Source organism: Hyaena hyaena, unplaced genomic scaffold (genome assembly GCF_003009895.1).
Source record: "Hyaena hyaena isolate Hyena2069 unplaced genomic scaffold, ASM300989v1 scaffold_674, whole genome shotgun sequence".
Classification (NCBI taxonomy): Eukaryota; Metazoa; Chordata; class Mammalia; order Carnivora; family Hyaenidae; genus Hyaena; species Hyaena hyaena.
In genome coordinates this window covers 835,464-862,343 of record NW_024081309.1, presented here as the reverse complement: position 1 = coordinate 862,343, position 26,880 = coordinate 835,464, and the positions used below count along the sequence as shown (strand labels likewise).

The window sequence follows — 26,880 nt, the reverse complement described above, 5'->3', positions numbered from 1 at the left end:
TATATAAACTACATCTTCTTGATCCATTCATCAGTTGATGGACATTTAGGTTGTTTCCATGATTTGGCTATTATTTAAAGTGCTGCTATGAACATTGAGGTACATGTGCCCATGAATCAGCACTCCTGTACCCCTTGGGTAAATTCCTAGCAGTGCTATTCCTGGGTCATAGGGGAGTTCTAGTGTTATTTTTTTTAAGGAACCTCCACACTGTTTTCCAGAGCAGCTGTACCATTTTACATTCCCACCAACAGTGTAGGAAGGTGCCCATTTCTCCACATCCTCGCCAGCATCTATAGTCTCCCGATTTGTTCATTTTAGCCACTCTGACCAGTGTGAGGTGGTATCTCAGTGTGGTTTTGATTTGTATTTCCCTGATGATGAATGATGTTGAACATTGTTTCATGTGTCTATTGGCCATCTGGATGTCTTCTTTGGAGAGGTGTCTGTTTATGCCTTCTGCCCATTTCTTCACTGGATTATTTGTTTTTCAGGTGTGCGGTTTGGTGAGTTCCTTACAGATTTTGGATACTAGCCCTTTATCTGATATGTCATTTGCAACTATCTTTTCCCAGTCCTGTCAGTTGCCTATTAGTTTCATTTATTTTCATTTTAATGATGTCTGAATGAGAGTACATGAGAGTGTATGTATATATTGTGCCACCAAAACTTTACTGTAAAAATTTTTCACACCTTTGTATCTTACAACAGCATTATGCCAAGTGCTTTCACTGAGCTTGATGTATTCCTTACCTCACAGGATTTATGGGACAGCAATGATACTTTGATTAATATGGTTGCTGATTCTAATTAGATACTCAGTGGCTCAACATACGGACAAAAACTTTGGAAAAAAATTTAAAATCATTTAAAAATGAGAAACAAGATTATACAAGGAAAATCTAAGAATAAATTAAACTTGAAAAATAGTATTGATATTGATATCCTCAGCATGTTTGAGAATAAAAGCTGTTGGTGTTACAACTCTACTGAAGCAAATCTGGAGGAAAATAGATAAATACACAGTAAAAAAATGTATGAGACATTGGAAGAGTATCCTTGTCATTTGTTGGAAATCTTTCCTTTTAAGGTTGTTAAAAGGTTAAATGTTTCTCATTTGTATGCACCTGACTGAATGTGTATTCTTTTTCTTTCTTCCCTTCCTTTAATTTTCTTCCTTTTGTGCTTTCTTCTTCCTCCCTCCCTCTTTCTTCCTTCCTTCCTTCCTTCCTTCCTTCCTTCCTTCCTTCCTTCCTTTCTTTCTTTCTTTCTTTCTTTCTTTCTTTCTTTCTTTCTTTCTTTCTTTCTTTCTTAGTGTGATCAACTGCAGAAATAATAACATGCTATTGGGAATAAGAAACGCAAACTGGTCCTTGCTCTGTTACAAACCAGATGTGTGAATTTGGGCAAATCACTTAGCCTCTTTGTCCTATAATGGTCTTATCTATAAAAATGATGGTGATGAGAATAATGAAAACACAATGACAGCAATAAAGAAATAAAACTTTATGAGTACCAGTTGTGTGCCATTGTTTTAAATCCTTTGTTTTTAATGAATGTAAATTTTATTGAAACTGGTTTGGAGGAGAATGTGTGGGTGAATTGTCGAGGGTTTTCTAAAGAGAAATGTGGGGAGGAGCCAGTCCCTAGGAAGGAGGAGAAGGTGTCTGGCCACAGACTCAATCTTAGGTCTGATTTCTTCTCCTTCTGCTTCTTGCACCACATCCAGCTGCTGGTCCTTCCACCTTTGATAAGGGAGGCATGTAGGGTCAGCAGGGAGTGGATGAGCTCACCTACTTCCCATTCATCTCATGCCTGATGTGCACAATCTGTGCATAATTGTTGGGATCCTGAAGAGCTGATGAACCCTCGGTCTTGCCTCAGACTTGTCGCAGATCACCTTAGCCTTAAAAAACATTGGGAAGTGGCTGAAGCTTCGTGCCAAGATGTCATGGTTCCCCTCACTGCCTATATCCCTACACAAGATGTGGAAGTCATCTGCATCCCACTCCAGCAGGCTGCGGGACTCCCAGGAGCTGAACAAATGCAGTGTTTTTATTCCCCTGGCTTTCCTTCCTTCTCATCCTTACCCAGGGGCTCTGGGACCTCCAAAGTCATAAGGTCAAGGCAAAGCGGCCGGGTCCATAGACTCAGGGACGAAAGTCCAAATACGCACTGTGCTGGCGGTAGGCTTCCCTCTCACACCGCTTCCAGTGGGAGGGGCTGGGGGCAGAGCTCAGGCAAAGGCAGGGAGAGGGCCCCGCTGGTAGGCTGAGCCCGGTGACTGCAACAGCTGGGGCGCCTTCTGTTACACAGCCACCAATGCACTAGTCTTCTCTAGCCCATCCGCTGCCGCCACCGCCTCTTCCTTCTCTTTCAGGCCAATGCCAGGCCCAAGCCCAGTTCCCGGGGTGTTGCTGGCCCTTCCCGGGGAGGCCTCAGAGCACTCATAGAGGCTGCTCTGAATTGGGCCCGCCATTCAGGACAGCACGATAGGGGCCCTACAAGAGCCAGAGGCAGAGTGGCCACCTGCTACAGAGGAAAGATCATAATCCGCTCTCTGCGGTACTTGGGAAATGAAGCCAGTCGCAGGATAGGGGTCCTCTGGGAGAGCACAGCTGCATGGCGTAGATAAGAACAGGGCTTTCTGAGCCTCTAGACTGCCCAGATGATTCCAATCACCAGGGCCAAAGCTAAGTGGACCATGAGTCCACTAAGAGGACTCCATGAGTCCAAGAGCCGGTTGGACCTGCTGGAATGTTTTGGCTGCAATAATTGGACAAATCAAAGGAGCTATGGAGACCTGCAGCGGTTCTACCCTGGGGACCTTGGGTGCAGCAAGCATAGCAGGGATTTCTGGTTACCAGAGGCCTCAGAACTTCCTGCTCAAATCCCCACCTCCATTACTTCAGGAATTCCTTGCTGCTCTTATCCGTGATGCCTGTGCCAGGGCCATCACTACAGGCCCCCCTGCACTCGGGAGTCCTAGGGCTAACCCTACGGTTAATGTCGTGGCCACATACTGAATGGGAAGCAACCACAGCAAGCTACTATTGATACTTACTGTAAATTAATGTTGATAAAACAATATGAATTTGAGTCTTTTGAAATAATCAACAAATATTCATTCATCTCTTATTGTGAGCAAGGGCTTATAGTTCTGTATGTCCCAGGCAAGGTCTCACCTTTGATTCTACAACTTTTGGAATGATATTTTTCTATATAATATCATTAAAATGACAAAACACACCAAATAGTTTTAAAAAATAATAAGGTCTTAATGCTGCTTTGTGCAAATTAAGAAAAATTTTAAAAAACTTGCTGTGTGCAAACTAATCAAAGGTCAGATTTTTTGTTCTATTAAATTTTTATAAAGCAATATTATAACATTTTGTTTACAATCAGATTTTACAATAAGCTGTAGTCACCATTTCTCTTGTTGGTTTTATGAAATATTTTGCCCATTGACTGCTTTTATATGATCATATAAAACCAGTGCATGAAACTCCAGATAGAAGAGATAGCCAATAAAACTCTGTACGGAGCCATTCAAGTGTTAGTTACATTTTTGGCACTCACAGATAAGATATAAAGTAGTCCATCTGGAAAAGTTAAGGAAAAGATTCAAGAAGATACAGCTAGTACATAAAGGTTAGATTTTTACATGAAAATCCATTAAACTGTTTTGCATCAATACCTAGGAAGGTATCAGTTAGTCAGCAAGTATGTGCCAGCTACCCACCAAGTGCCCATCTCTAGGAGCTATGTTCTAAGGGAGAAACAAAGGACATGTGATGTATTTTCTGTCCCCAAAGAGCCCCAAAATATTTATTAGTTACACACTTGAAAACCACCTCTGCACAAGCATGTACTTGTCTGTGATTTTTTTCAAATCCCTGGCTTCTCTATTTTGCAAACCTTGCATGTTGAGTTAAGGGTACTCCATTCCGTCTTAGGCTTATCAGAAAAGTACAACTAACTTCCATAACTTCCTTAATTCTACTATCATGTAAATATTTGGAAGGAGGCAACTGAAATATATGAATTCTTTGAAAAATATTAGAAGGGAAAGGGATAGCAAATCGGGCAATCAAAGGGCATTAACAGAAAAGAAAGTGAAACTTGACCCCCAAACTCCAATTCACCCCCACTCTGAGTGGAGATCCTATGTCAGAGATGCCTTAAACCAGGAGTTCTTTCCAGAAGGAACTACAATGCCCACATCCAGGGATATGATAATCATGAGTATGATTTATAGTTTCATACTTCCATTGGCATAAGTGACATTAGCAAAAGAAATTACCTACACATGGTGAAAAATCAAACTCGTAACAAAAATAACCTGTTTATATATTCCCAATCTAATTTCCACTGCTTACACCCAGCCATAATCTAGTTGCACCTTTCCCATCTCTTCCATGGGAGCTGCCCTAAACTAAGAGAACTCACTGTGATGGAATTAGCTTCATTCAGTTTTTAGGAAGATCAGGAATAGCAAAGCAAACAATGTGTCAGATACAATTTACCATGTCTTTGGCTGGTCTTCAAAGGTTTTTGACCGAATAAAGTAAATCAAACTATGGGTGACCCAAGAGGAAACTTGTTTTATTAGTGAGTTACTCTCAAATCTTCAAGGCTTTCTTTGTAATCCCCAAATGATGAATTTTTAGTAAGGTATTTCTTAATTTACAAAGAGGCTTGGAATTTGGTAGATCATTTATCTTTTCATGGGAAAATGTTTAGAATAAGAACGCTTTGAAACTATCACTTGTATAGTCCACTTCCAGATATCCATTTCATCTAAGGATCATCTATGATGCAGAGCCACTCAGATGTCTGTAGTGCTTCTGGCTAATAACTACCTTTTTGGCCATTCCTTTGTTTCTCCCCTGTCTAGCCCCATCAAATATTTCTACCATATAATCCCCAAGATATAGAGAATGACATTAAATATGATGATGAGTTGGCCTGAAAGAAGAAAGAGTTGTGAAAATTCTTCAAAATCTTACCAAGATCAAGAAGGATGAAGAAGTCATGGGGCTGAGAAATAAATACTTGATGAATCAAAGAATAAGAAACTGAATGACATAGATATCATTATTATAGTTTATATTCTACATATATTACATCACATATTATATTTTACAGAGAAGGAAACTAAACTCAGAAATCAAGTAATTTGTCTCAAGATCCTCATCACTAAAAAGAGGAAGTACAAAAGTCCAAACCTAATCTGATTTACCAATTTATGTTTTTAAAGTTAAAAATCCAAGTTTCAAACTGTAGGTCAGGATGCATAGGTGGGTCATAAAATCTATTACTGATGAATGGATAAAGAAGATGTGGTTTATATATACAATGGAATACTAGTTGGCAATGAGAAAGAATTAAATTCTGCCATGTGCAACAACATGGGTGGAACTGGACAGCATTATGCTAAGTGAAATAAGTCAGTCAGAGAAAGACAGATGTCATATGTTTTCACTCATATGTGGTACTTGAGAAACTTAACAGAAGACCACGAAGGAAGGAAAGGAGAAAAAATAGTTTCAAACAGAGAGAGAGGCAAACCATAAGAGATTCTTAAATACAGAGAACAAACTGAGGGTTCTTTGGGGGGTGGCGTGAGGGGAAATGAGTGATGGGCTTTGAGGAGGGCACTTGTTGGGATGAGCACTGGGTGTATGTAAGCGCTTGTATGTAAACGATGAATCATGGGAATCTACTCTCAAAACCAAGAATACACTGTATAAACTGTATATTAGCTAACTTGACAATAAATTATATTAAAATAAATAAATAAATAAATAAATAAATAAATAAAATTTTAAAAATCTAGTGAATGGACTGTCAATCAACATTTTCAAATATAAAGTGGAATAAAGAGAAACAGAGTGCACTGTGGATGAGCAAGTGCTGATTTTGTTTTGGGTTTTCTTGGGGGGGGTGAAATTTTCAACAATACACACACATACATGCACACACATGTGTGTTTTAGAGAGAGACTGTGTGCACATGCATGTTCTGGACTGAAAAAAAAAAAACTAACTAAGGAGTTTTAAGTAAGACACCAGAGCATGTTGGGAAAAGCAGCTGTCCTTTCCGGTCAAAGCTAAAGTTCACAAAGACCATGCCAAGAGAGGAGTGGTTTTTATAGTATGCTTATTTGAATTTCTGAACTTAATAATACTTATTTTAGATGAGTGTTGAGATGTAAATATGAAAAACGATGATGGGACAAAGAAGAGCTCTTCACTTTGAGAACATCCGCTAAGTCACTGCGGAACTGCATGCACATCCGGGGCTGTGAGAGGAGGTGTGGTGATGTGGAGGCAACACAAAACCTGGCTTCCTAGCTTGTCGCTATTTCCAACAACACCATTTAAAGTTTCTTCTTAGTAAAACAGAAAAATTTCCCACTCTGCCTTCTTCAGATAGTTATATTATAAAAGAACATAAAATGATGCATGTTTATGCTATTTTGAATCTATAAAGTACTATACAAATGTAAAGTATTATGATTTCCTGGCTTGGTGCAAAAAGTAAGAAATTCATATACTCCTAACTCCTGTTTTCAATCACTGATATTTGGTTAAATGCAAGTTGAATTGAGCATTTTTGAATCTAATGTATAATGTTTACCTGGACTAGGGAAATTATTAATTAATGCAGAAATTATTTACTTTAAAGAATATTTTCAATTTTGGGATGTCTGGCTGGCTCAGTCTGTAGGGCATGTGACTCTTGATGCTGGGGTTGTGAGCTGGAGCTCTGCTTTGGGTGTAGAGACTATTTAAAAATAGAATCTTTATGGGTGCCTAGGTGGCTCAGCTGGTTGAGTGTCTTAACTCTTGTTGGCTCAGGTCATGATCTCAGGGTCATAATCCCAGGGCTGTAGGATCGATCCCCATGTTGACTCTGCACTGAGCATGGAGCCTGCTTGGGGTTCCTGTTCTCTCTCCTTGTAACACTCTTCCCAATTCACACTCATTCTCTGTCTCTCAAAATAAAAAATAAATTTTAAAAATTAAAAAAATTAGGGGCGCCCGGGTGGCTTAGTCGGTTGAGCGTCCGACTTTCGCTTGGGTCATGATCTCGTGGTTCGTGGGTTCGAGCCCCGCGTCGGGCTCTGTGCTGACTGCCAGCTCAGAGCCTGGAGCCTGTTTCAGAGTCTGTATCTCTCTCTCTCTCTGACCCTCCCCTGCTCACGCTGTGTCTCTCTCTCTGCTAGAAATAAATAAAACATTTAAAAAAAATAAAAACTTTAAAAAATGTATTTTCAATTCTAATGAAACTTAGGAAAGATGGAAACCTGATCCATTAGTAGTTGTTCTTTACAATAATTCAAAGAGCTGCTATTTTATGACAGAAAGCTTTAACTCTCCTAATTTAAATGTTGCTTTCACATGGTCTCATTCTTTGGTCAATTTTTATGAGAAATAATAGATACACTATTTCCTTCATATTTGACTTAACATGTGCTAAAGTAAACCATTATATGAAGCTCAAAGAAAGAATATTATTTGAGCTACTTATAATAGTCACGGTTTAAAGAGATTTAAATATTAACTTTAAAAGTCAGCAGCAAATTATTTAAACAGCTAAAACATATAACATTCTTAAGTGTCAGGCTTGGTTCTAAGCTTTTAATTGCATTAACTCAATCTTAAATTGAACATTATAAGTTATGAACTAACTGGTGATTTTAGCTCAGAAACTATACTCTTAACCCCTAGAATTAAAAAAAAAAATCTATAACCCTGCATTATAATCCTATTTAGCTCTCTTTAGACATCAATTTCTCATTAATTCTATTTGGTATTTTGTGGAATAGTTAAGTATCTCAGTCTCTCATAAGTTAGTAGTTAAAAAGAAATCTCCTTTTAGACATAAATTGTCCAAATGTGTCAAATTAGAAAGGAATTCTATAATGCATTCTAAAATATTATTTTCGTATCTATGTGAAGCTTAGCTAGATTTTATTTAAGGTAAAAATGAAGGTAAGGGTTAAGATTGGCTGATCCCTTAAGTTTCTTACTAATAAAATTCTGTGGTTCTTAGATCAAACAAAAAGTAATGAGAGTATAATTTCCAGAAGATTTTAAAGCAAATATATAAGAGAATAAACCTTGTCTTTGTAGATTTATCACTGACTCATTTAATATTTCAATCAACTCACTTTAAAAGAGAGCATTTCCAGGGCACCTGGGTGGCTCAGTTGGTTAAGCATTGGGCTTTGGCTCAGGTCATGATCTTGTGGTTTGTGAGTTGGAGCCTCACATCAGGCTGTCTGCTGTCAGCACAGAGCCCACTTTGGATCCTCTGTCTTCCTTATCTGCCCCTTCCCCCATTTGCTCACACACTCTCTCTCTCTCTCTCAAAAATAAACAAACAATTCTTTAAAAATCTGGATTTTCTCCTTCCAACATAGAATTTATCAAGATTGGTAAGCAAGGAGGAGTGTGTATCAGAATCGATCAGTAACTTTTTTTTTTTTTAATGAAATGGAAGAACTCCTTAGTGCTGTAGCCAGGAGTGCAGGTGCCTCCAGGGCTCGAGGATGAGACTGAAGCAAAAGAAGGAAAGAGTGGCAGGATCTCAGAGGGAAAGAAAGCAAGAAGGGAGAACAGAGCACAAAAAAGTTCCATAGCAAATTCCAGAATGTAACCTACCTTCCTACTTCTTTTTTCTTTAGATTTTTTATTTTTAAGTAATCTCTACACTTAATGTGGGGCTTGAATTTACAACCTGGATTAAGAGCCACATGCTCTATCAACTGAGCCAGCCAGGCCCTCCCCATGCTCCCACTCCTAATGAGGCACAAGTGAAGAAACGGGTTTGTACAAAATATTAAACTCAGATAAAAACATGGTGCAAAGTTTAACTTTAATATAGACTAGAGAAAGCTTAAATTCAATGTGAAGTAACAAGTGTCAATTACTCACTTATTGAAACATTTACTGCACATTTGTTGTATGCCAAACTGTGCTAGGGACCAAGTCTACATTTGAAAGTACCCATATAAAAGTCTAGCAATGTAGTTCTTAGAATTACCATGTCTTCTAATTTTCTCCCCATTTTTTTTTACAATTTTAATTAAAAATGAGTCAAATTTGGCATGCTGGATCTAGAAGAATATGGAGAGAGTGAGGAAGGAGCCATCAAAAAATAAAAGTTGGCTTTATGAGTCTTCCAAGTATCACACCATTACTCTGCTTTCCATCAAATGATTCCTACAAATTGCGTCTAGTGTCAATTTCAGGTTTGTCTAAGACGCACAAGTTGTCTTAGTTTATCCTCTGAGCAATCACAATATTTGGTTCTTTTTACAAGTGCATTTGTGTTCTCTGTTTATCTTCCTGACAAGGCTTATCATGGGCAAGAATCAAATCCTATTCACTTTTGTAAGCTCTACACTCAAAATAGTACTAGTAGAAGAAAAAGGATACTTTAAAAATGTTCGTACAGTGGGTGAGCTAATGAACAGTATGTACCATATGGAGGTAAATAGAGGTCTGCTTAATTCATCCAGTTAGTCTACATTTGTCAGTAAATGTAGTCAGTGCATGGGCAAGTCAGGTACATACAGATCGATTTATAGCCTTTGGAAACACAATTAGGAAAGTTCACTCTCTGAGGCTAAAGTTGGTTAACATTAACATGCATAAGAGGAAATTTGATCCTGAGAGAAGCACTTAATCTAAAGGGTCTTTTCTCAGTCTGAAATCCCTTGATGTGTTCTTAAGGATTTCAGGATTCTGAGGATATTTAATTAAATATCATCTAGTAATTTCTTGGTCATGTTAATGACTGTCAGTTGATTCCAAGTGATCACGAAAGGGAACACCCAAATTTAAATGCAGTATTTCCCAAACTAAAGCATATGGATGTATTCTCAGAGTTCTAAAAAAGATCTCTTCTCTCTACACAGAGGAAATACTGCCTGAAGAGATGGTTTGTAAACATAACCTGACAAAACGGGTCTTTCCATCTAGAAAGCATAATAGATGTTTGAGGAGGCATGACCAGGACCTTCCTACGTATTACACAAAATTACAAGTTATCTGAAAGAAATAACGACAATTTTGGTTCAGTTGGAAGGAATAAACTTGTTAGTACTTTCCCCAAACCTGTTCATTCAGCTACTCTAGTTTGGGTGAAATCATCAATCATGGCCACACATCTTAATTAAATCCTATCTAACTGCAACTGTCAGAACCATACTTTGGTCTCCTGAGTGTGCACAACACCGTGGGTTTTCACATGTGTAATCTGAGCACTGAGTGGTCTCCCTTTGAGACAGAGAAGGATGTTGAGAAGATTATACAGTATACAGTACAGTGATAAGCATATTCTAGACATGCAATAGAGGTACTATTTTTTTTAGCCTTATTTATTTATTTTGAGAGAGAGAGAGAGAGTGCACAGGTAGGGGAGGGACAGAGAGAGAGGGAGAGGGAGAGGGAGGATCCCAAGCAGGCTCTGCACTATTCAGCACAGAGCCTGACACAGGGCTTGAACTCATAAACTGTGAGATCATGACCTGAGTCAAAACCAAGAGTCAGACACTTAACCAACTGAACCACCAAGGCATGCCAAAGGGAACTATTATTTAATATCATAGGTATTATTATTTCTTACTTTAAAAATGGATAATTTGAGACTCAGACTAGTTTAAGTGACTGGCCAAATGTCTGTGTTCATTCAATTATTTATTTATCAAATATTAATTGTTTTCTTACTATGTGCCAATCCTGGGTCTCTTAGTCTTCCAACAGAGTGCCCTTTTCACTAACCAATAACACTGAAGCCTACATTCTAATTTATAATCATTCTTTGTCATGGGTCACATAAGTCAGTGCTAGCCTCTATTCCCCTTAGGTTTAATTTTAGCCATATTTATATTGGTATGTTTTATGAACCTTTCTTTTTAAACCTCTTTATTTTCCTGTGTTGCTAATGTTCCAAGTTCCCAGTTTGTGGGACTTTATGCGTATTGCTAAATTGTTAATTGTGGATGCAAATAGTTAAAAATAATCTAGTGCCCCTTTAGAGAAACACAAAAAGTCTTGCTAAAAAGTGTTGTTAAAAAGGGTTGTAGTGGGGCACCTGGGTGGCTCAGTCAGCTAAGCGTCTGACTTCGGCTCAAGTCATGATCTCACAGTTCTAGGGTTCCAGCCCTGCGTCGGGCTCTGTGCTGACTGCCAGCTCAGAGCCTGGAGCCTATTTCAGATTCTGTGTCTTCCTCTCTCTCTGACCCTCCCCTGCTCACTCTCTCTCTCTCTCTCCTCTCTCTCTCTCTCAGAAATAAATAAAACATTTTAGAAAGGGGGGCTGTAGAGTGCACGTTACGATGAAATATTACTCGGCCATAAAAAGAATGAGATCTTGCCCCTTGAGAAAACATGGATGGACCTAAAACTTGCTGTCTTAACTGAAATAAGTCAGAGAAAAGCAAATCAGGATGATTTCACTTATATGTGGAATCTAAACAATAAAAACAAACAGAAACAGACTAATAAATACAAAGAACAAATGTGATTGCCAAGGGGGAAGGAGGTAGAAGAATGGGAAAAATAGCTGAAGGGGATAAAGAGGTACAAATTCCTAGTTGTAAAATAAATAAGTCATGGAAATGAAAAGTACAGCATAGGTAATATAGTCAATAATATTGTAAGAACATTGTATGGAGACAGATGTACCTACACATACTGCAGTAAGTATCGCTGAGTGTATAGAATTGTTGAATCACTATGTTGTACATCTGAAATTAACATAACTTTGTATGTCAGCCATACTTCAGAAAGGTGGTAGAGACCATTGCTAGTTTGATGTCTAAACTACTAATTCCAAGGGAACTCGAATAACAAATCTCTTTTTAAACTTCTGGTGGTTGCTGGGGATGTGAAAATATATTCTTAACTCCTTGATAGATTGTTTCTTTCTCCCCCTCCTTCCTTCCTTTACTTTCCATGGGCATGACTGTTGTCTTTCCTCATTCCTCAAGGAAACATCATGCCATGAATTCTCTAATAAATGTTTTTCCCAAGCATTCTTTACTCACCCCAGCAATGACTTTGCATACCACTAAGGTACAGGATTTTATTTCAGACTGTTCCCACTGCCCACCCTGCTCCATACAAAGAACTTTTCCTTTTTCATTGATGTTGGTTTTTCAAAATATTTTTCGCCCTTTTTAAAAATGTTTATTCATTTTTGAGAGAAAGAGTACATGGGCAGAGGGGGGCAGAGAGGGGGGGACAGAGGATCTGAACTGGGGTCCGTGCTGACAGCAGCGAGCCCAAAGAGGGGCTTGAGCTCATGAACCATGAGATCATGATTTGAGCCAAAGTCAACACTCAACCAACTAAGCCACCCAGGTATGTGGACACATGCACACACACACACACACACAGAGACACACACACACACAGACACACATACACACACACACACACACACACACACACACACACCCCTTTTCTTTCTTTCTCTCCCTCTCTCTTTTTTTTTTTTTTTTTGGTGGTGGTGGTGGGAGGGGTGAGCCAGGAGTTACCTGCTCCAAAGTGTACTCTTATGAGCTTTTGTGTTTCTGCATTTTGAACTCTCCCATCCTACCTTGAAGATGTTTCATTTCTGAAGGAAGGGACTGAGAAGAAACTGAGTATGAAACTAAAAAGAACTGCCTACATTAAGGTGTACACATGTACATATGCAGGTTCGTTAACAGACAGATCACTTCTGGTCATGTCCAGCTTAGCAGACAGCCAGTTTGTAATAATGGACTGCCACTTCTCTTCTACATATCTATTTTCTTCATTTCTAAGAAATTGCCATCTAAAAACAAGGTTTCCTTTTTATTCCCCCTCCTTCTTATTTAAGGAGAGAAAAGGCTTTGACAAAACTAGAGATAATAGAATTTAGTTTACTCCTTTATAATCATCAACAGAGAGAGAGAAAGAGAGAGGAGAAGGGAGAAATCAGTGCAGGTAGTGAGGAGTGGGAAAGGACAGGGAAACTTCTACAGAAGGAATGAAAAGACCATGGTGGCCAGCAAGAAAGAGAATGTTGGATTATGAGTGGGCAAAAACTCAGCTACTACAAAGGAGCTGGGATGATTTTTAATGGCATAAAGGAAATAACTGGGCAGAAAAATGACTAAGCAAGAATGGCATCCACATCTCATCTCACACACCACCTGTGTTTGTGTGTAGTGCACACCTGAAGAGCTGTATTGAACACACATGTGGATTAAGATCTTCCCTCTGTTGACCTTCCACAGAAGAAACCAAGGTGGGACTCCAGAACTCTACAGCCTCCTGGCTAGATTCCCCCCACCCTCTGTCTACTATATCTTATCCAGGTGACCCCCACAATCTTGCCACCACTCTCTGGTTGGAACCTTATGGACTAGCCTTCTTATGCCCTTTGTCCCTGTCTGTGACAGTCACCAGGTCAGTCCTCAACCCTCCAGATGCAACCTCTGTGTGCCTCTGTATATCGCCTTTTCTGACTCCATCTCTGATCTCTTCCCATTTCCTGAACCTCTTACACTAAGTCCTCTGGAACACATTAATGTAGTTATTAGCAACATTTCTGCATCCTAAATTTTTTCTCTAAGCATTCCTCTTAACTTTTTTGCTCTAAATGGAACCCTCAGCCACTACTTCCTTGAAGTCTACCTGAGTGACAGATATTTATCCCCAACTTAACCAGTGACCCTGGCAGAGCTGGGCTCATGCTCCCTCATTGCTTTTCCAAACTAGTTTTCCTCTTTTTTCATAGATCTCCACGTGTCATCAGTCTGTATCTTCTAGATCACATCCTTCATCCTTAAGGATTTTTAACTACCAGTTCACTGCCACTTTCTCCAGCATATATGTAAGTGATGTTTCCAAAACTCTGGACTTAAGAGTTTCTGAGTTCTTAGCCAAGGATTTTTCCTTTTCTCTACATCATCTCCTCACATCCATCATCACACTCCAGACCTGGAATTATTCTCATTCCAGTAATATAACGTGCCCCATGGATCTCAATTGCAAACGTTGACCTTTTGACCACCATTTACTCTCTTGCCAATCTACTGATCCAATTCCAACAATCCTTCTACACCTGACACCTACAGTCTGTTCAGCTTTTCACAGTGCCTATTTCTCTCCTCACTCAGTGGAGCTGCATCCCATGCATAATCTTTTAGAGTCGTTTTATTTATTCCTTTGCATGCATCCTCAGTTCTTGTGCCTTTCTCTCACTTACGATACATGCTTAGCTATACCACATTCCTGGTTATATATAACTCTCCATCTGAGTCCATGCCTGACTGGGGCTGCAGAAGAACACATGTACGTGCTAGCTGGTCACGATCTGTGAGCAGGCTTTTAATGCTGCCCTTCTAGTCATGCTCTGCTATCATTACTCACTCTCCCTCCCACTCTCCTAGATGATTCTTCCCCACCTTCTCTCTCCTCTCAGTTAATGAATCCTCAACCCTCATCATTCTCCTTGTGACTCCAGTTCATCCCTGACTCCTCTTTTTTTGCTCATATCTTACACTAACTTCATCAAAAAATCTACCAGCTCTCTCTTCAGAATATATGCAGAACCCAACCACATCTTACCATCCCTCCTGCCTGTTGCCCACGCCTAGAATATTTCCTCTTGCCTAAAGTATTACAAAAGTGTTTCTTCCTCTGTCCTTTCTCAGTTTTCAGTCTGAGGGTTACTATTTAAATTTAAGTCAGCCTATGGCACTTCCCTGCTAAAAGCACTCTAATCGATCACTTCTTTTCTCTCTCAGAATTAAAGCCAAAGTTCTTAAAATAGCCTACAAGGTCTTATATGACCTGGTGTCGTGAATGACTCTCCCCGACCTCCCACTTTTCTTCCCCTGATCTACCAGTCCTGCTACACTGGCCTTCTTGCTGGCCCTCGAACACACCAGGCAGGCTCCCTCCTTGGGACTTTCTCACTTGTCAGGCCTTCTTCTAAAATATATTCCCTACAAATAGTGCAGGGCTTCCTTGGTCAAATTCTTCAGACATTTTTTTGACCATCCTATCTAAAATGACATAGTACTTACCTTCCACTCCTTCTCTCCTACTGTGTTTTCCTCCCTATCATTTACTAGTCTCTCCTTTCACATATTTTACTTTTTAAAATAATTGTTTATTTTTGAGAGAGCGCAGGCAGGGGAGGGGCAGAGAGAGGGGGACAGAGGATCTGAAGAGGGCTCTGCACGGAAAGCAGTGAGCCCGGTGTGGGGCTTTAACTCACGAACCACGAGATCGTGACGCCAGCCAAAGTCAGACGCTCAGGCAACTGAGCCACCCAGGTGCCTCACATATTTTACTTTTTTGCTTGGTGATTATCTCTCTTTTGTCTCATTGCAGATTATAAGCTATATGAGAGCAGGGGTTTTGTCTCTGTTTTCACTACACCTAGGACAGTGCCTGCCACATAGTAAACACACATTACTGTGTGAATAAATAGATAAACAAATAGATAAATAGATGAACAAATGGTAAGCCTGAGTTCAGAATGGCAGAAAGAATGTGATCACAGTATCTGAAATGAATTAAGGAGAGCTGAGTGGCTACCTGGGAGTTATGTATGAAAATCCATGTCTTTTAGTCACAGGAAAAAGAGCATTCAAAGGAATTCCCAGAGTAAAAATTTTCTGTTTTCATCTAAACCCTTGCAGTCCAGTACTTAAGAAGACAGTCACAGAAACGCTTTCCATGAAGCTACTCCTGGCATTTTTTAAATGAAATAAGAGTTGCACTTCAAACATCTTCCTAAATTTGTGAGACAAAACTTTTTAGAGTGATGGACAAGTGGCTGATGAAAGGTCTCTACTGGAATTACTTTGCATTGGACAACTATCAACACTGAAACTCAAAATTCTAAGCGCTCAAAATACCGGGCAGATGGTATTCAAATCCAACCTGAATCCATACTACATAGTGTAGACCAAGGACCAGTATTAATGCACTGAAGAGAATTAGTGAATAATACAGAATCCAAAACCAAAAGAACACATAACCACAACCAGATAGATGTGGCACCTTCTGCTTCTTCTAAATGAGAGGTCAGATAATAAATACTTAACAATACCGTTTGCAGATAGATTTGTCCCCCATTTAACTGGTTAGGAAATGGGATATATAGTTCATTCCATGTTCCATTAATTCCAGTTTAATTCTGAAGTATTCATCTCTGTTGATGAATTCTAGATTACCAGATTAATAGAATTGGTGTTAGTATTTTTAAAGCGAGATCCAGACTGGATGGATCAAATGGCATTGGTAAAAAGGATTTTAGTTCCCCTCCCCCCAAATTCAGTTTAATCTAACCCAAATAAACAGAAATTGTTATCAAGTTGCTATTAAATGTGATCTTTCCTACTTGATGAAACAGGCTATGAAAATACCTTTTTGATCTGTCCTGCCTATGAGAACCAGCACAACTTTGGCTAAAGTTTAGGTCGAGAATCAATATAAAAAGACTGTATTATTATAATAAGGATTATCATTTGCTAATATTTATTGACTGTGTATTCTGCTAGGCATTTTGCAAACATCTCATTTAATTATCACAACAAATCGTATAGCACCAGTGTTGTTGTGATCACTATTTTACAGTTGAGAAAACTGTGTGCTAGAAAAACTTAGTTCTAGGGTCACATAGCTAGTAAGTAGAGAAAATGAGAATTTGGATTCCAGCACCTACATTCTTAAAGTGACTTTCAAAAACGCTTTGTGGTCTGAGTCATAACTATGTGAGCAGATGATAAAGTCATCGTTGGGTGTACCTTCTTGTTGGTAAAGGCTTGTTATTTTAGGAACATTAATATTCTTTTGAAAATGTTCCTTTGACCTTGTCTTCTGTTTTTGAGAAAGGAAGCATAAGATCTAACTGGTAATTTTGCACCTCTATACCTCAGTAGTAAAAGTTCAAGACCGAAAATTGGAACACATTAAAAACTGTTAATTTTCAAGGTCGTCTCTAGGATTATGTCCAATAAATGATAAGTGATATCCTTTATTTTGAAGTCATTGCAGTGTGAAAGTCCTGAATCTTCTGAGCCTTTTATGGACTTATAATTGGCTATAATTTTTTAAAGGTTTTATTTATTTATTTTTGGGAGAGTGAGAGAGAGAGCAAGCGAGCACAAGCAGTGAAGGGACAGAGAGAAATGGATAGACAAAGAAACCCAAGCCAGGTCTACACTGTCAGCACAGAACCCAGTGTAGGGCTGGAACTCATAAACCATTAGATCAGAACCTCAGCCAAAATCAAGAGCTGGCTGCTTAACGGACTGAGCCACCCAGGTGTCTGGCCATAAATTTTTTTATGAAAAGGTTACAGTGTTTGTTTTTAATGTCTGGATGTTAACCTTGTTGATAACATTATTGGATTGTGAACAATTACTAAATAAATAGGAAAAATATTAAATACATATGAGTTTCAGTTTGGGAGCAAATGTTAAGATTTATTCTCTTTTCTGAGTGTACAACAGATAATAAAATAAATAAATTACTCATTTAATCTTTTATAGAAAACAGAAGTTAACAGATTTGTAACCATTTGGAAAAGAAAAATGAAGACTTGAAGTCGTTTTGTTTTTTTCTAAAGAAAATTGTTTTGTGCCAAAATTATAATTTTTTTTCTCATATCCTTTAAATAATTAAAAGCCAAATGGTATTTTTGGATTAAATTTCAAAATTCTCCTGGTAGTTATGAGACAAATTTTATAAAGAAAAAAAATTTTCATCCAAATTTCAGTTTAAGGAATCTTAGAACGCCAACACATGTGATATTTTTGGAAAGCTGGTACAGCCCAGATTGCCTTTCATTGAGAAATATAGCAGGGTACAGAAAGTTCTGGTTTCTATGCTACATGTCATGATGCTCCCCAGAAACCCAGGCTTACAAGCAAACTAATGGACGCCTTTTCTTTCCTTCTTTCATACACCTTATTAATTTTGACCTGTTCCATATTAAACTATAGCAGTATTTTGGCTGAAGAGTTGCCTCTTTTGCCCTCCTAAGTATTTGGAAATTATATTCCATTCTGAATTTTGAGTTTTAGTAGTAATCCTGGTAGTGGTCTTTGATTTAAAAGTCTCTTTATCTACTATATGTTAACTTAAGGATGGATAAAGGTCTTTTTACACTAACAGTGGTACATCAAACATAAGATTTGAGCTTCAGGGTAAAGGAAAACCACATTTACATCCTGAAGGGCAGATCCCAACCTCTCAGGAAAATGTCCCGCAGTAGGAAACACTTGTACGAGGGAGGCAGACAGATCTGGATGACCCTGGGAATGTCACTTAACCACCTGTGGGCTCAGTTTCTGCATTTGTAAATTCCAGCAAATGCCTACCTACCTCATAACATTTGTCTCTGCTGATTGATGAAGCATCACATGTAAAGCCTCCAACAAAAAGCCTGATACACAGTGACTAAATAGTTACATTAGTCATTTTATTTCTCTAATCTCTATTTAGTGCACTTTCTTGTATAGTAATAATAAAGAGCAACACCAGACAACAACACTTACTTTTTACCTAGCAAATTCAGGTAATTAAGGAGACTCAGTCTCATATGTTGTATAGAGGTCAATTTTAATTTTTCTGATTCTTGGTGAATTGTATATAGTAATGCAACTAGATAATGTACAACTTAAAAATTCCTTTCCTAGTTCATAATTTAATTTACTTTGCAACCCAGTGATATAAGATTGAATGTATTATCATTACCTTGTTTTAGAGATGAGAAAAATGTCACTTTCTGAATTGAAATGACTGACAAAAGTGGAGAGGCAACTTAAATTTTAGTTTCTGAGCTCCAAAAATAAATGTTCTTTCATTTTATAGCAATGTGTTACTGCACAGTGGTCACTATAGAAAAATACTTTAGGCACTAAAAAGTTTTTGAGGTAACTCAAGAAGTTAGTTTGGTCTATGGAGCAGATAAAAACTGGGTATTTACTACTGAGAGATTATTTTTCTAAAAAAAGAGAAAGAATCCTTAAAAAAAAAAACCTTAAGAGCATTCATACAATTCATATATTTTTTATAATTTTGGGTTAAGTACACTTGGTTTGACTGCAATTAACTTCATTTTACTTGAGTTCCTTTTTGGGCATTATTTATGATAATTTGACCCAAGTGAGATGATAGTTTCATTGCCTATTCTCTAGCATAATACAAATTTAGAAACTTAATGGATCAATATTAAAATTTGGAAATGTATTTCATATAGTTTAAAATATCTAAAGCAATATGTTAGAATTATAAAAATATTTTGTATTTAGTCTCACAGGTATTTTTGGAAGAAGTTCATATATCCATTTGGGAATTTAGATGTTCTTTTTCTTTTAGAGTAACTACTATACCTAAAGTTCAAATTATTTGTTCAAAAGAACATGAGAAACATATCAAACAAAAAAAATCTTAATGGAAAATAAGATGGATAAAGAAAGGAATGTAGATAGAGAATATGAAGACCTTATATATTGGGATAAAGGGATTTGGCTTTATTCCATAGGTCAGTATTAGTATGTAAGGGCTAGGATTTTATCTCATATATAAGCTAAAAAGTTAAAGTCTACTCTTTCATGATGCTAGCAGAAGATAGGAGTTTCCTAGATAAGAGACAAATGGTTTTATGATTCACAGCAAAAGCCCTTGCTGAGTGTTACCATGCTGCTTGTGTCAGTTCCCTATGCCCCTTCCTCATCCCACAGAAGTGACACACAGGATCAATGATAGATGCCTGTGTACACTGTGGGTTATGTTAAAGAAGGACACAGCTGTTATAAAAAGAAAACATATTGAGGCACCTGGGTGGCTCAGTTGGTTAAGGGTCCCTCTTTGGCTCAGGTCATGATATCATGGTTTGTAGGTTCAAGCCCCATGTCAGGCTCTGTGCTGATCACTCAGAGCCCGGAGCTGCTACAGATTCTATCTCTCCCTCTCTTTTTCTGCCCCTTCCCTACTTGTGATCTCTCTGTTTCTCTCTCTCAAAATTAAGTAAATAAACTTAAATTAAAAAGAAAACTTAAGCTGACTTTTTGTCAAGAGGGAGACGGTACCTAAGGTTGCTCACCCTAAGCAATGGCCCAGACAAAGAACATTCAGGGTCTTTCAATTCTTGTCATACCCAAAAGAATATTAGAGATGCTCAGGGGAAGGGCAGATTGCTTTTCCCAACAGCAAATGGCTCTTACCAGTTTTGAATGCCAAGAAATGCATTCCTTTAAAGGCTAAGAAATATTGCCATCAGTGACAATGCTTTCTATGCTGGTGACTCTCATGACGAGCAAGGGAAATCCTGCAATCTTTGCAAAATCCTCCAGGTGATTTTGGTATAACCACCTCACTAATCTAAGCACTGGGAGCTGCTGGAAGTCAGTGGGGGGAATGTCATAATTGTCTTTTTACTTTATAAACATAAGGCTAGGCATAGAGTATAGAGATTGACCAGAATGGACAGGAATGAGGAAAGAACCTAATTGAGGAGGCTATTACGGCAACCATGATAAGTGATGATGAGGTGATTCAATTAATGCAAATATGGCTGTAGAAGATGGACCAAGAAAGGAGTGCTATACTAGAGCTGGGTTGGTGGTTTGGCAGGGAGATGATAGGAGGAGAACTATTGGAATTGACACATTGATGAGGAAATCAGCAGGTAGATGTCTGAAAGGAGAGTAAGTTTGAGACACCATGGCTACTTTTTGAAAAATTGTGTTTGAAAGATTTACTAATTTTAGGAAACCATGGGTTGAACATAACTGGCCTCAATATAAAGCAGGATAGAAAGGGGCATTCTGTGGACAATTTAGAATCCAAAAATGAAATTTACCCTCTGATAACTTAAAATTAGCCAGGATTATTCACTTCCCAGTCAGCTCTGTCAAACACACACACACACACCCGTACGCACACATGCACGCAATCACCACCAACATTTAGCACACTGTAGTGAACACTGAAGTCTACTAGACACTGTATTCATGGCACAAAAATCTTGGTCAAAAATAGCACAAAAATGTCAACATCCATGGGACCAAATAATACCCAAAATGTATAATAGTGTCTGGGGTCCTAACTGAATGAATGTAATGAATGGATACCTCAAACACTTGACACTTAAGCTAACAGTTTCAAACTCTTCTCATTGTAATCCATATTTTAAAACTAATTGGGGGGGGGGGATAATTTTTATTTTATTCTCTTATTTCTCTATCTCACATTTTAACAATCAGTTATCTTTGAGTAAAATATATATGGCAGAGAAGATAAGAAGCCAGAGTCTGTATAACTACTTGATGATAAAGGGGAAGTAAAACATCATTCTTGGTCAATACTCCAGCCATTGACCCAGGCCCAGCCATTTCATAGACAAAAATTGACATTCAATTGTTATTTTTGATCTATCTACTTTGCTGCAAAATTAGGTCTAGTCACAAATGTCTGAGGCTTCAAAAGTTAGTAAGAGGATCAAAATGGATTTTCAATAAGTCTGTATCACTGATATTTGACTAAATTCAGTAAAGACAAAAAAATAACCATAGGCTCTTGGAATATATGTATAGATAACGAGTGTTTTTTCATTGAGTACGGAGCCATGCTCTTACCTGATTGCAGGTATTGATGTCTATGCCTCCCTTCAGATATTCCACTACCTTGTCCAGGTTGCCTGCTCTGGCGGCACGGAGGAAGCTTGCGTTGCTGTCAGACTGTGAGAAAAAGAAAAGGCCTTTAGTGAATTACTGATAAAATAAAAGCATATCAAAGACAGAAAGACAAAAACATTTTACCCTGTAGGTAAGAAAAGCTGTAGTTGCAAAATACCTCAATACTGAGTTTAAAACCCTGAATTCACAGGATAAGGTAGCAACTTCATAGTATTTCTAGAGAGTTGTTTAAAGTCAATGTGTTGTGCTGTATTACAGAGTGTGAAAGAAGTACTAAAATAAAAATAATTATTACTGCTTTATTTTAAACCTTTGGCCACATTTGAAGATGAATATAAAACCCCCAAATCCACTGCTACCCATTCATTTTAGCTTTGAGATGCTCGTGACCTTATAGTGAGCCTAATGTAGAGCCAAAACAGGATCAGAATAGTAAAAGAAATGAAAGACACCGGCTTTCTTCTTTCTTTTCCTTTACTGTTTGGTTTTCAGAAGAGTGTGAGGGAGAATGCTGCATACGGGTCACTTGGTTTCATCTGTCCTCATTACAAGGGAAAAAGAGAAAGCTCCGAGGATGCTTTGGGGAAAGAGGAGAGCACTTTTTGGCAGGTGTGGACTGGGCCAATGCAAATTTTGTGATCCCAGTGATTTTGGAAAAACAAGATTAAATTTAACCCAGCTGACATAATACCAGACTAAAATCCCTTGGTATAGATGAGCACTCTTCACAGAGGCTGTTTTTTAAGTCCTCATCTTCCCCCAGCACCTTTCAAAATCTGAGCCTGGAAGAAAGAGTTGCATTTTCCCCATGGGACGTCCAGAAGAGAGCCGGTCCAGACATGAAACCAGTCACTTGGCTCTCTGTCTTGCTTGCAAACCTGACACTCGAATCTTAACCCAATAACTATGATAAAATTTGTTAAGTTCCAAGACACTTGTGTAACTTTATAATTCTTCTTGTGGTATAGCATCTGACTAAAGAGAATGGGGTAACATGAAAAGGGATGTCACTGACCTACTAGGAAGTGAGACACCATTGTGACAGCTCGTAATCCAGCCCTGTCCCCGGTAGGCTACACTGCCTCCCTCCCTCGAAGAATGTGCTTGGCAAGGGCTCTTGGCACACTCTTGCAGACCTATTTATTATGGCTGGTGATGATGTACAGAGATAGAAATGAAAATATTTTCTCTGGGAGTCTCAAATGGGGAATTATTTGCATATTGTTAAAATGATTTACACATGGGAAGACGGAAAACCCAAGACTAAATTGCCTCACTTTTAACCCAAATACCACAATGACTTATGTTATTTACAAATCACAGAGATAATTTATGAAGAGTTGAAAGGTATGACTGAAATCCATACATATGGAATTCATGCTCTCACTCTTTAGAAGTGTGTCACGACCTGGTTAATATCCGATCATTCTTCCCTCCCTGCATAGGCTGCAATCTGCGACACCTCACTCTGTCTCCCCTGAAAGCCGTGCCCGAGGCAGGTTGCAATGCGTGTACCTGCAATGCCGCAGTGACTGAGTTCTGACTCATTTTTAAATGCCTACTCGATGAAATTATTTTGTGGTCTGCGGCAAAATCTAATCTCCAGGAAGATTTTCCACTTCAGGTTTCTTGCCACAGCACTTAAAAGTGAAAGATCATACTATGCATTATGTTATGTCAATATCTCACAGGAAACATTAGTTACTATTAAAAAAAACTAAAATGAAACACTATTAGGTCACAGAAAGTATGACATTATTTTCCATATATAGTTTTTTTTGTAAACCTATGTACTATATATTCTATAGCATATTAAAGATTATGCCTAGAAACTACTGCTATTTTGTACATGAGGCTTCATAATTATAGTTAACATTTATTGGTTACTGTGTGTCAGGCACAGTCAGTCCTGTGTATTATATCCTTAATACTCACAATAATACTATGAGAAAGAAACTATTACTATGCTCATTTCATGGTTGAGGTTTAGAAGATCTCCAAGCTTGCACAATTATTGAGTGGAAGATCCAAGATTTAACTTATGTTTATTAGTCCAGAGCTAGTCTTTTTTAAAATGTTTTATTTATTTTTGAGAGCAAGAGAGATACAACATGAGCAAGGGAGGGGCAGAGAGAGAAAAACACAGAATCTGAAGCAGGCTCCAGGCTCTGAGCTGTCAGCAGCAAGCCCGATATGGGACTTGAACTCACAAACCACGAGATCATGACGTGAGCTGAAGTCAGGCACTTAACTGACAGCCACACAGGCACCCCAGTCTGGAGCTAGTCTTAACTGCTACTCTATCTCACCCCTCCAGAGCATCAAAGCAGATGTTACTACAGATACCTAACCTATGAGTTATAGATTTATTTCAGTTGTGAGAGCACTGTTATGCCCCTGGTCTACATATCTGCTCTGTAAATCATGGCACTTGCTAAATAGAAGGCCTCAGCTGGGGAGACAATTCTTGGCTAACATCCCTGTCCCCACATCTCTCAACCATCTATACACCTAGAAAAAGTAAAAGCTGGCTTGAGAACAACTACTTAGAAACATAATCATTTGGGGGGCGCCTGGGTGGCTTAGTCGGTTGGGCGTCCGACTTTCGCTTGGGTCATGGTCTCGCGGTTCGTGGGTTCGAGCCCCGCGTCGGGCTCTGTGCTGACTGCCTGCTCAGAGCCTGGAGCCTGTTTCAGTCTGTGACTCCCTCTCTCTCTGACCCTCCCCTGCTCACTCTCTCTCTCTCTCTCTCTCTCTCTCCTTCTCTCCTAGAAATAAATAAAACATTAAAAAAAGTTTAAAAAAAAAAAAAGAAACATAATCATTTGGGAATGAGGAAAAGAGGTGTTCAAGTACACATTGCATTAAAAAGCCAGTGGACTGTCTCTGCTTACATGCCTAATATGATTAAACTCAGGAGCTAAGATCAGGGTGCTCTATCATTTCCATAAAAATAAAGAATGCCATGAATAAGTAGAGACAGAAGAAACACCTGATCCTGGAGGGATGAAGAAACACCTGCAGACATGGCTGTGGAAGCTTAAAGCGAAGATGTTGGTCTGAAGGGAACTACAGGCATAGCTGAGGAAAGTCCAATAGACCCTTTTAGAACTTCTTTAGGAACAGGGCATGACATTGACGATTGCTTTGGCTATTACATAACTGTTGTTTTGTTTTGTTTTAGTTTAGCTTAGTTTATTTATTTTGAGAGAGAGAGAGAGAGCATATAGGAGCCGGGGGTGGGGGGAGGGGGGCAAAGAAAGGAAGAGTAAGAATCCCAAGCAGCCTCCATCCTGTCAGCACACGGAACCTGACGCAGGGCTCGATCCCAGGAACCATGAGATCCTGACCTGAGCCGAAATCAGGAGTTGGACACTTAACCATCTGAGCCACCCAGGCACCCCTACATTACTGGTTTTCATAACTGCTTTTCTCTTTTCGGAAGCAAACTTCTAAAAAGTAGATGCAAGTCAAAGACTTACAGTCAATCCCTGGAATTTTAGCAAAATACATCCCCCGTGTTCTGGAGGGGCCAGGCCAAACGGAAATGTAACACCTGAGCCATCCCGCTGGGGACCTCTTCAGCAGTGAGTTATAGTGGCCTTTGCTATAAGCTGGATTCTTTTAGAACCTGTTAAAAATTTTAGTTTTCCTCAAGGGACAAAATGCATTATAAATGCATTTTGCAAATCCAAATAAACGAAAGCGTTAATTATAAAACAGATCCAGAAGGTGGGTTCCGAGAACAAAATTAAAATGGGAGTTCAAATTTTATGCATACTGACATCCTTTTAGGTAAAAAGTATAGACCTGTGTGGAAATCCATATTCTTTTCCTGCTTCCACATAGACATAGGCATTCCCTGTGCTACAATGAGGTCAATCTGTGATTAAAGCTCTTGACATAAGAGCTTAAGATAAACAGTAGTCGGTCTGGTTACCTTCAGTCAACACCGAGATGAAAGAGGATTCAGGGACTCATGGTGAGAGACGCAGCAACTTTTTTGATAGCGTGTTTCCCTCTGAGTTATGACAAAAGTAATTACTTCAAAGTTAAATGTAAGTAGGGGGAAAGTATGCTCTCAAAATAGATTGCTCTCTCCTGGTTCAACCAGAAGATTTCACTCATAACAGCTCAATAAAGAGAAAGTGAGGTAATAGCAATGCCTTGCGGGAAAGTTTCCGACCAATGTAAACTGAACCCCTTTCTGCTCTGCCGCTTTATGTCCTAGGACTCTCGAGTCCTAAAACCAATTGTACTTAGGCCTATAAAGTCTGTATCTGGACAAGGAATTCAAATGCTGAGCCCTACTTATTGTAATCTGCAACAGATGGATGCCATTAAAACTTGCCCCCTTGCAACCCTGGTGTGGCATCTCAAGCCAAGAAAGAAAAATTTCCTTTTAAATTCTTCTTGACAGTGTTCTGTACATTTTTTTGTATCTGAACGTTAGAAAAACAGAATACTTTCTTAGCACCCAGCAGGGTGGACATGAAAGGCAAAGAGGAATGTGCATTCACAGAGCCACATTATATCCTAAAGAAGTGCTTCCTCAAAGTCTAGGGGCATATTCACAGGCATCCATGAGTTTGCTACAAGATTTGTTTTTAATTCTGTGCTTACATTTCAATAATAACCTACTAAGAAAAATATAAGCATGTTCCAGGTCATCTAGATGGCTACCTTTTAACAAGTACAACTGTACACTTTTGGTATATGCTTTGTGTTTATAATTCACTGCATAACAAGTGAAGTAGCAATGACATATAGATTCATAATACACAGAAAGTTTTGCTGTGGTGAAGAGAATCATCAGAGAATCTGATCACTATACAAGGCAGGATGGTAAACATGATGAACCAAAAGAACAGTAGTCAGCAGCCACATTAAAGTTGCAAATAAACGTATGGCTTAGATGCTATCTCTGCATGGTTCAATTTGTGTCAACCGTTGGCAGTGAGAGTAATAGAAAATCCATGGTGAAACAGTTTTCGGTTCCCAATTTTCGCTTTTACTGGATTATGTACATACAAACCTCCGTGGCAATATTAATTCCTTCCCCAAGTAAATAGAGAGAGCTTTAAAAGAGTATCAAATGCCATGCCCTTAAAATTGACATTTTTCATTGATATATATTTTTATTACTCTGAAGTAAAAAACAAAACCTTAAG

General features: G+C 38.7%; 1 protein-coding gene and 1 pseudogene across 2 annotated transcripts in view; both read right to left on the bottom strand.

Annotated features, from left to right (window-relative positions):
* The window catches only part of ANK2 (ankyrin 2), a 232,677-nt gene that overhangs the window by 181,616 nt on the left and 24,181 nt on the right, over positions 1–26,880 (bottom strand). For both annotated transcript variants that reach the window (XM_039217257.1, XM_039217258.1), the window contains exon 2: positions 21,650–21,751. In XM_039217257.1, coding sequence (XP_039073188.1) covers positions 21,650–21,751 — 102 coding nt within the window. The remainder of the gene's footprint in view (positions 1–21,649; positions 21,752–26,880) is intronic.
* On the bottom strand, positions 1,253–2,451 carry LOC120220210 (annotated as a pseudogene).